This window comes from Ahaetulla prasina, chromosome 1 (genome assembly GCF_028640845.1).
Source record: "Ahaetulla prasina isolate Xishuangbanna chromosome 1, ASM2864084v1, whole genome shotgun sequence".
Lineage (NCBI taxonomy): Eukaryota > Metazoa > Chordata > Lepidosauria > Squamata > Colubridae > Ahaetulla > Ahaetulla prasina.
Genome location: NC_080539.1, coordinates 263,290,117 through 263,301,331, shown reverse-complemented (window position 1 = coordinate 263,301,331; position 11,215 = coordinate 263,290,117). Strand labels below are relative to the sequence as shown.

At 37.2% G+C, this 11,215-nt stretch overlaps 1 protein-coding gene across 1 annotated transcript in view; it reads right to left on the bottom strand.

Moving 5' to 3' along the window:
• Positions 1–1,457: 1,457 nt before the first annotated feature.
• MUC5AC (mucin 5AC, oligomeric mucus/gel-forming) overlaps positions 1,458–11,215 on the bottom strand; it is an 81,609-nt gene continuing 71,851 nt past the window's right edge. The window contains exons 42-50 of the mRNA XM_058160442.1: positions 10,926–11,106; positions 10,154–10,258; positions 8,812–8,852; positions 7,801–7,914; positions 7,566–7,664; positions 6,209–6,334; positions 4,415–4,466; positions 3,579–3,693; positions 1,458–2,785 (exon numbers count right to left, since the gene is read on the bottom strand). Of these exons, the coding sequence (XP_058016425.1) occupies positions 2,503–2,785; positions 3,579–3,693; positions 4,415–4,466; positions 6,209–6,334; positions 7,566–7,664; positions 7,801–7,914; positions 8,812–8,852; positions 10,154–10,258; positions 10,926–11,106 (1,116 nt within the window). The 3' untranslated portion in view covers positions 1,458–2,502. The remainder of the gene's footprint in view (positions 2,786–3,578; positions 3,694–4,414; positions 4,467–6,208; positions 6,335–7,565; positions 7,665–7,800; positions 7,915–8,811; positions 8,853–10,153; positions 10,259–10,925; positions 11,107–11,215) is intronic.

Genomic DNA, 11,215 nt, shown 5'->3' with positions numbered 1-11,215 from the left:
AATAAAGAGTGTAATCTTCTGACTGAAAGTGTCCCATCTCAGTCCCTCTCAATTTGCTCATGCCTAATATGTCAATTTGTAATTGTTTCATTTCATCATTCACTGTGCTGAGCTTTCCTGTAATGCTTACATTTCATGTTCCTAAATGTAATTCTGTCTTTACTGCTTTAGATTTTCTTTTCCTGAAGTGGCAACTTCAGTCCCTAGATTCAGTCCCAAAGGTTTTAATCTAGCCATGTCATAACCACTGAGCTGTGGTGGTGGAGTGGTTAGAATGCGGTACTGCAGGCTAATTCACTGCTTATTCCAGGAGTTTGATTCTGAGAGGTCCAAGGTTGACTCAACCTTCCATCCTTCTGAGGTCAGTAAAATTAGGACCCAGATTATTGTAGTGCTGTAAAGCACTATGAAGTGGTATATAAGTCTAAGTGCTGTTGCTATTAGTGAAAGATCCATTGCTCTTCCTCAGTAGCATATGAGTGCCATCTAATCTGAGGAGCCCATCATTTGGCACTATATCATCAATCATCTTCAGTATGACAGGTGGTCATATAAATTTGATTAATGAAATAAAATTTCTATCCATGTGGTTTTCTTGGTAAAAATGCCAAGGAAATTTCTGATTTCCCACACAATATGAATCAAAGCCTTTGCCATTATCCCTAAAGTGATGATCTGCCTCTGGCATCTTCCTATAGCAACGCTGCTCAGCGTTGCTGCCTGCTTACTTTAGCTGGGCATCTGGGATGATCTTCATCGATACAGGTAGTCCCTGTGTAATGACTGGTCGCTTAGTGATTGTTTGAGATTATAATAGATCCCCCAAAAGGTACTTATGACACAATTTTGGAGTTCCATCAGCCACATCCTCCAACCTGATCATTTGATCAGATTTTGGATGCTTGGCAATTGGGACACTTTTACAGCCATTTGCAGTAGCTTCCAGTCACATGACCACAATTTTTGATGTTTTTTGTTGGGTTTTTTTTGGCATTTATTTCCAGTTTTCAGCAAAAAATGCCAATTGAGTAAAATAGATTTGCTTAATTTATATAGGGTATTCACTGAATGAATCCTGCAGTCACATGGTTACCCGTTTAATAACTGTAATGACTTATAGCTGTAATTCTGGGTCAATTATGGCTGTAAGTTGAGAATTAATTGTACTCTTGAAATACACTCCTTGAGTTCTTTGCTTGTCTCTCTCAGGAACATCCTCAACCCCTTCCCACCACTCCAATGAGGTAGCACAGAAGTTGGGGAATGATGGTAATTTCCGTATTAAGCAATGCAAAAAAGAATTATTAATGGGACAATAAGAATAACCTTGTTCTGTGAACAAATGCGCTTTTTGGATATTTAAAGTATATTACTAATGAAGTTAAATGAGATACTGATTTGGTATTGTGCAGTTGACACACATACAAGAAGCATATCCCTTGCAAAATGTTGTAAATTTTATTAATCATTTAGCTGTTGTTGAGCAACAAATAACAAGTATAAAAGATGAAAATTTCCCTCAGCCAGGCATTAGTTGACAGACAGTAGAGCACTTATTCAGAAGAAAATATCCCTGAAAATTTATTTTTCTGGAAACAAATAAATAGTAATTAGATGTTCGAAAACAATTCACTAACTTAGAACAGAAATTCTAAGTTATATTATTGTTATTTATTACTTTGGTTTACAAAAATTCTCCAAGGACCTTTTGGTGTGCATATACATATGTTAGTCCATTCTGTAAACAATTACAAAAATAATCCAGATCCTCATACAACTACTATGCTGATGGTATCATGTAAACAGTCTTCTTCAGCAGCAGCCACACTTCATCATGTTTTTTTTCCTTCTTGCAATAGTAATAAATCTACAAAGAATCTCACATCATTCTATAGCCTGTCTCATATTTGGAAAGAGTAGGGGGAAAAAAATGAAGTTTGTAGAAAAACGAATTTGGAAGCACAGTAAGAAAAATTATGTCAGAGAACTGAGAGCTATGCTTGCCATTTTAGCAAATACCAACCAATGTTCTTGTCACATGCAACAGAGATGAATTTGGATCAAAATCCTACTCGGTTTCCAGATCTTGTCTGGCTTCTGTCAGCTAGTGCTAAAAGCTTCATCCGTCTTAATTAAAATAGTACTACCTGTCACTTAATGCAGGAATTGTCGCTTCTCAAGAGAAGATCCCAAACCAAACCAATACATCCTTTTTATTTCTTCACCCCCAACTCCAATTATTGACACCAAGCCTCTTCCCCTCTATCTCCAAGTTTTTGTTTTTTTTAAACTCATATAGTCTCAGTTGAACCTACACCCAAGAAAAGGTCAGGACATTTCAAAATGTTTGGCATGCAGAAGAGAAAATATTTGGTTGAATGTTTCTTGAGCATAACTTTTACATTTTATTACATTTTAACTTTTATTCAATTCTGGGTCACTTTTTGGAAATGTTTAGACTGGTCCTGAGCGTCCCTTTCATTCCTGCTGCAGCTTTTATTCTTACTGCTTTTTCTGCTGCTGTTCTTGCTGCTGCTGCTGTTGCTGTTGCTGTTCTTGCTCTTGCTGTTGCTGCTGCTGCGGTGGGAAGGTGGACAATTCTTGCTGATGTGGTGTAGGCAAAATGTTGCATTCAGTCTTGACGCACTCACACTCGTCAACATGGAGGTAAGAATAATCCTCGGTGAAACCATCGGGGCAAATCAAGGTCACTTGCTTCTTCGTAGTCTTTCGCTCTTGACAACAGTTGCATATATGATCCATCGTGTTTGCTTTATATGAATACCTGAATGGTGGAAGCAAATTGAGGTTGAGATGAACTGCTATTGAGGTTGAGATGAAGTCCGCCACCCTTCACCAACCATTATTTGGTTTCATCAGATTTTTGTCTTTTCAATGCCATTTTGCATAGCGTTGGGCAGTCAAAACATTATAACCTACAGCAGGGGTCCCCAACTTTGACAACTCTATGACTTGTGGATTCAACTCCCAGAATTCCTCACACAGCATGGAGGACTGAGGAATTGTGGGTGTTGAAGTCCACAAGTCTTAAAGTTGCCAACATTGGAGACTGCTGACCTATGGTATCTCTATCAATGGAATCAGTTTTGGGGTCCTTCAGATGATTACTGTTGATGGGCCATCATAGTGTTTTTCTTCCCTCCTCTTTGTTCTTTGTTGGCACTCTCTCCTCTCACTCACCTGCTTGCTTCTACCTTGCCTTTGACATCAGCAAGACACCACATCTCCCATTTGTTGATAATCTGCCAACTTTTTCCTCAAGGAATGGGAGCTAGACCTGCACCCCGATCCATCTAAAACTACCTTAAATAGAATTTCATCTTCATTTGGAATAATTTAAGATGCTGGGCAATACACCAGCAATGGAATTGAGTCTGAGCTGAATTTCAAATGTTGAAAATTGAAATTAAAATGGCATTTGGACTACTTTGCAGATATCCTAAGAACCAGATCTTGGATAGATTCTTTGCATTCATATCTCGTGGCAAACGAAGATTTTTTAAACAGTTGTTTCACAATGAGTTACCAAAGATGCAATAAAATTCAAGGTTACTTACTTTGAAAAACTGTCACATTGGCCTTCACAGTATGTTACTTCAATAGGTGAAGAAGATTCACAGCCATTGTGTTTTATTGTTTTGGTGATATTTATTGGTGCACAGAATTCCACCTCTTCAGAATGGAAGAAAAGAGAAACAATAAAAAAAATCCTGAGTCTCTGATCACAAACAAAACAAACAAACAAAAAATAAAAGAAAGCTTACATGTACAGGTAGTCCTCAACTTATGACCACAATTGAGCCCAAAATTTCTGTTGCTAAGCAAAACAGTTGTTAAGTGAATTTTGCTCCACTTTACAATCTTTCTTGCCATAATTATCACTGTTAGTGAATCACTGCAGTTCTTAAGTTAGTAACAGAGCAGTTAAGTGAATCTGGCTTCCCTATTGACATTGTTTGTCAGAAGGTCGCAAAAAGTGATCACAGGACCTCAACCGTCATAAATATGAACCAATTGCTAAGTGTCCTAATTTTGATCATGTGATGCTGTAACAGTCGTAAATGTGAAAAATGGTCATAAGTCATCTTTTCAGTGCTGTTTTAACTTTGAACAGTCACTAAATTAACTGTTGTAAGTTGAGGATTACCTGCATAATGTGTGCATGTATGTGACAGGTGATGATAACCGTGTCAGTTTGCTTATGTAGAGAATTGTGTGACTATAAATCCTAGCAACTTTGGCCACCAACTATAATAAGTGGGCTTGAATAGAATTGAAGTCCAGTGCCGTCTGAAAGGCTATAGTAGAATCTATAGCAACACAAAAAAATGGCTTTATCATTGATACAAATCTGAATTTTTTGACTTTTGCTAATATAACTTGCATAACTTACTTGGAGGTCTGCACAACTTGCAACACCCATCATCAGAGACTGTCACATAGTCCTATAAAAATAAAATATTTCAGACTTTAATTTATGATGTTAAAACCATCATTTCCCCCCATAGGTGTATCATGAAGGATTAGAATTAGAATTCTTTATTGGCCAAGTGTGATTAGACACACAAGGAATTTGTCTGTGGTGCATAAGCTCTCAGTGTACATGCAACAATAGTGGTAGATCATTATCATAGTCATTGTAAAAATACATTCATCATAAAACATTAAATACAACACATAGTGATAGTCATGGATACTGAATAAGCAATCAACAGAAATCATACTAGGATAACTAAGTAAACAATATAAATCATAAGATACAAGCAACAAAGTTATAGTTATAAGAACATAAGGGGATAGGTAAGATGAGAATAATGATGGTAATGCTGCCTTTCTGGATAGTTTGGTAATGTTGTGGGAGTTAGTTGTTTAGCAGGGAGATAGCATGGGGGAAAAATTGTCCTTGTGTCTAGTTGTTCTGACTTGCAATGCCCTGTAGCATTGTTTTGAGGGTAGAAGTTGAAACAATTTATGTCTAGGATGTGAGGGGTCTGTAGATATTTTCACAGCCCTCTTTTTGACTCGTGCAGTATACAGGTCCTCAATGGAAGGAAGGTTGGTAGTAATTGTGTTTTCTACAGTTCTAATTATCCATTGAAGTCTGTGTTTGTCTTGATTGGTTGCAGAGCCAAACCAGACAGTTATAGAGGTGCAGATGACAGACCCAATAATTCCTCTGTAGAACTGGATCAGCAGTTCCTTGGACAGTTTGAGCTTTCTGAGTTGGCGCAGAAAGAACATTCTTTGTTGTGCTTGTTTGATGACGTATTTGATGTTAGGTGTCCATTTTAAGTCTTGAGATATTGTAGAACCTAGAAACTTGAAGGTCTCTACTGTTGCTACCGTGTTGTCTAGTATTGTGACTGGTGGTAGTGTAGGAGGACTTCTCCTAAAATCTACTATCATTTCTACAGTTTTAAGTGTGTTCAGATCAAGACTATTCCAGCACCAGAAGGCTAGTTGTTCAACCTCCCGTCTGTATGCAGATTTGTCATTGTCTTGAATAAGACCAATCACTGTTGGTCTGCAAACTTCAGTACTTTAACAGAGAACTCCTTTGAGATGCAGTTATTGATATACAGAGAGAGAAGTGAAGCGGAGAGAGCACACAGCCCTTGGGACCCCTTGTGCTAATTGCACAGGTATCTGATGTGATTCTGCCTAGCTTCACCTGCTGCTTCCTGTCTTTTAGAAAGCTTATGATCTTATGATCAAGTGTGGTCAAGCATAGCTAACTGATTTAATTTAGCTAGAAGAATAGAACTTCAATACAAACAAAAGCAAAACAACAATATTTGGGCAACAGTCCTAAAAGGATATTATATATCTTGATACATCCACTTCTTCTATAAATATTATATATGAAACAACAACAGAAGCATTCTCACCAATTCTCCATCTCAGTATTCACTTTGCTTTGAATATATTGTCTCCTTTAGTGCACTAAAGCTGAGTACTACTAACAATGGCAGCCAATTATTTTACAGTTTTATAGAGCTGTTTAGATCACAATGTATTTTAGCAACAGAATGTCAGATTATGGCTGAAGCTTTTGCTTAAATTCGACTGATTCAGTTCAGTTGTAAACCTTCCCAATTAATTCCAACTTAATCTGTTCATAAAATCCACTTTCACCACATAGAACCAAATATAATTAAACAAAGACTGTTGAATCAGTGAAACTTACATGCCGGCAATTTTGATCAAATGGAGGGCAGGCTTTCTTGATAGTGACAAGAACATATTGGTCCTCAACAAGATCACATTCATGTGAAGTACAATTGTTTCCTGGTGGGTGCCAAGTTTCTCCTGGCTGAAAATAGCCACAATTGGAGTTATTTATTTATTTTAGAAGATAACATAAAAATAATTCTTGATCATAAATTCCTTAATTTCTCAGAGAGCAGAACTGGGAATGGGACTGAGGCTGGCATGCAGTTCAGTTAGATGTGAAACAATAGAAGTGAAAATTTTGGATGGCTGGGGGATACAGCAACTGGATGGATCCTAGCATTCCTCGACTTATGCTGAATGTGATTTGTTAAAATTGGCACATATGTAGTTTGATGATAACAGTTCACTTGGCATGCCTATCAACAATGGACACTTGGCCTGGGGTTGAGCTATGGTATCCAGGGAATCCTGAAAAGGGAGGCACCCTTTCACAAACTCAGTACAGGTAGTTTTCAACTTACGACTGGGCACTTAGTGACCATTCAAAGTTACAATGCACTTTCAAAAGCTACTAACGATTGGCATTCAAAGTTACAATGACTGGGCCCAGGGGTGAAATGCTACCGGTTCACTCCGGTTTGGGTGAACCAGCAGTGATAAAAAGCTACCGGTTCGCGTGAACCGGTAGTAAAAAAAAAAGGTGAACTGGTAGTTAAAAAAAGGTACCAGTTTGGGTGAACCGGTAGTTAGCTACCAGTTTGGGCAAACCAGTAGTTTTAAAAAAGCTACTGATTCCTCCAAATAGGTATTTCCAACAATCAGCTGTGCTGCGTGGTTTAGCTTTGCTAGAAAGCAGAAAATCCTGCTAAATCATGTGGCACAGCTGATCTCCCCCTTGCTGTTCTACTTACCCAAGCCTCCTTTTGGTGTGTAGTGCGCATGCATGCGCAGTGTACATTTAGCATGCATTGCGCATGCACACAAATGCAATGTGCATGTGTGCACACAGTGTGCACTTGGCATGCAGCACGCATGCTGGTAGCAAACCGGTTCATATTTCACCACTGGCTGGGCCTCCCCGGCAATTACATGACTGGACTTCAGGTATTTGGAACTGGCCTACATATATGGCCATTTGCAGCATCCTGCACTCATGTGACTGTATTTTATGATGGTTTTGCCAAAAGCTGGCATTTATTTCTATTTTTTTGGCAGAAAATGGTGCATAGCAAACAACTGGTTCGCTTAATGACCTGGTGTTTGTTTAACAATTGCCACAAAAAAGATTATAAAATTGGATCAATATTAGATATACGAGTGGATTAAATGTGAATTTGTTGAACAGTGGAGTTAGCAAAATTGTAAGTTACCTTGATCACTTGGGGAGGAGAGGAGTCCAATATCAGAACACAAGCAATCTGCACACATTTGCCACAGCATTGTCCAGATACTTCCTGGTATTTATGACCCTGTAGTTCAGAAAAATGGGAAAAATTCATAAAATCGTAGAACTTGTTTTAATAAAGTAATGAGTAGATGGATAGATTCAGAGAGTTTGAAAGCCATGACATTTCCTTGTTTTTTAAAAAGAACAATGTGGCTTACCAGCGGGCATCTTTGGTCACAGGTTTGAGAAACACACTCCACGTTGTTTTCTAGATCTCCTTTTTCAGAGCATCTGCATGATTCGCATAATTCTCCTGGTACAACTGCCCCAGGCTGAAGAAAGAGAAAAGTGAAAAGTAATAAATAATTCTAAGCTAATTTCATACCTGGAACTACTACAATCAATTTACTTGGTTAATTGACAATTTACTTTACAAAGGGCCTCTGGTGGCTCAGCAGACTAAGTCTGTCTGTTATTAACAAAGCTGCTTGCAATTACTGCAAGTTCAAGTCCCACCAGGCCCAAGGTTGACTCAGCTTTCCATCCTTTATAAGGTAGGTAAAATGAGGACCCAGATTGTTGGGGGCAATAAAAATTGACTTTGTATATAATATACAAATGGATGAAGACTATTGCTTAACACAGTGTAAGCCGCCCTGAGTCTTCGGAGAACGGCGGAATATAAATTCAAAAAAAAAAAAAGAAAAAGAAAAAAAAACTTGTGATCTGCTCTTCAGAAAGAGCCATCATGCTTGATACTTCTGTTTTGATCTTTGTCAGGTGAAGATCTTTCTATTATTATGTTTTTTAAAAAAAGTTCTCACACTATTTGGCTTTTATTTTTATTGTGATCTTCCAGTGATTTTGAGTGCTGTGTTATAACTGCTTTTGTTCTCATTCTTAATACCCATTAATGATTTCATCCTGGTGTATGTTGTGGTTTTTGGTTAACCGTGGATTGCATAATGTTTTTAATTTTGTGGTATTCCTACAAGGGAACTACATTTGTTGAACAGGATAGAAACATGAAATAAATAATGGTAAGGTTGAGAACAAATGCAAATAAGAGCAAATTTTTATATTTTCAAAAAGGAAGAATTTTACAATTGTCAATCCTGAAAATCTTTAGCAAACTAGAGAAGCAAAAATGGTCTCCTATAGGAAAAGCACTGTTAACATTGGACTTGAATTAAGTGGTGCTATTCTTCATTTTAATGAAAATTACTTACACTGTAGAACTTTCCATCGACAACACAGCCTGGTACTTTCACTGTGGGACACAAAGATAAATATTATAATTAATCTTAGCATTTGTTCTCAACAGATCAAATTAATCGAGAAGAAAAAAATGACATAAAATGATACAATTTGTTCTTTAAAGGTTTCCTTTTGTGCAGTAAGAAAAAAATTGTTTATTTGGCACATAGTATGGAGTAGGAAACTTGAGTAATTTAATCTTTGGGAATTCTAAAGCATTAGATTTTACCCAATGCATCTCTCAAATAGAGTTTTTCGTACTGAGCTCCATATATGCTGGGCTGTGATACTGAATATTTCGAGCAAGTATGGCTTAAGCAATTTTGCAACATATGTTTCAGACCAGTGGTGAAATTCAATTTTTTTTACTACCGGTTCTGTGGGAGTGGCTTGGTGGGTGTGGTTTGGCTTGGTGGGCATGGCTTGGTAGGCATGGCAGGGAAAGGATACTGCAAAAACTCCGTTCCCACCCCATTCCAGGGGAAGGATACTGCAAAATCCCCATTCCCTCCCACTCCTGGGGGAAGGATATTGCAAAATCTCCATTCCCACCCCACTCTGGGGCCAGTCAGAGGTGGTATTTGCCAATTCTCTGAACTACTCAAACTTTCCACTACTGGTTCTCCGAACTGCTCAAAATTTCCGTTACCGGTTCTCTAAAACCTGTCAGAACCTGCTGGATTTTACCACTGTTTCAGACCCACTGTTGGAATTTACCTATTTGCGTTTACTGTTACACAACAATATGCAGTGGGATCCAATGACAATGAAAATAATGAATGCTTCATTTAGAAGAACAGTTATTTCTATGACATGAATGATAATGCATTGAATTCCAAACGTTAATGTTGATAAAGTGTTTTTAAAAATAGAGATTAAGCAGAGATGGGGTAGAATTTATTTTTACAGATTGGGAATAGACTACTTTCGTCCATACATATTTTGTACAAATAAAATCTTTGACAGAAATATTCAGTAATGATGCTAGAATCATTTTCAGCAAGGTCAGTCAATTTATTTGAGACAGTCCTCACATGATTTAAAGGTGGAAGAAACAACCAGTCCCTTTAAAACTGTAGGTTAGTAACAAAAATTACATATATAAGGAATTAAGATGCCCAACCTCAGAGCCAGTGTAGATCAAATATCAGCTTACAAAATACAAAAAGCCCACAAAAAGAGATCTCCTCTGAAATAGCTGTCCATGAGAGAGGAGGAATATACTTTTGTGTTTTTGCAGGCAGTGGAATATGGGGGTAGGGGAGAATATTAAAGCAATTCAGCAATTGTTTTTAAAAATGGCTCAATTCTTACCACAAGTGGTGTTAATGCAGCAGTCTCCTGGGAAGTTTTCCTTCTTTAATTCATATCCCAGTGGGCAGGTTTCAATAGAACTGGGACAGTGAGAAGTGTTGCACACTACAGAATGAAAAATAAAAAGGTGGAAGAGCAATGGTGGATTAATACATTTTAATATTTATTAGCATTACTTTGTCTACACTTTACCGTGAGCAAATCAAAGAGTGGATTAAATTATAGTGAATCCAATACATTGTGTATTTAAGCATAAATTTGACCTATGGTCTTTATAATTTCTGATGCAATGATTTAGCTTCATTTTTATCAAAACAGAATCGTCAGTGAGTTGCTCAACAACATAGCTCTATCCTATAAACATTAGCTTTTGATCTTGTAAGGACTAGAAAGTGCATCTTTGGGGTCCTTGGGGGTTTCTTGCAGACATTTCAGTACCAAATAGGATGTTACTTAGTTTGGTAACAAAACATCTGCAAAAAAACACCGCTCAAAGAGCACTAAGTAACCTAGAGTCCGATCTGCTAAATATATTCTCTTCTAACGTACTCCTATATTATTTTATTTTTTATTCGTTGCTAAATTTATTTTCCATCCCATCTCATTTCAAAGAAAGCAGACAGATTAACTTCTCTAACAAATTATTTATAATACAGAGCCTTGGTTAAACTGAAGCAGCCACTGTAATCTAACAAATGGGAGTTTCCAAAATGAAAACTGGTATGCTAGCTTGGGTCATTTACAGTACAATATTGGTGAAAATTATACTTACCACAATGTTTTTGAGGGCAGCACTTTTCTTCAGGAGTTAATATTGTGATGGGTACAAACCCTTCAAAATAACATTCCACAGGAGTAGCTTTGGTAGGACATGGTTCTTCAATACATTGTACTATAAGAGAATATTCCTCACAAGTACATTTCTGGCAGTTGCTAATCCAAGTTTCTCCAGGCTGTGAAAAGAGATATTTTTAAATATATTATATCTATCTATCTATCTATCTATCTATCTATCTATCTATCTATCTATCTATCTATCTATCTATCTATCTATCTATCTAA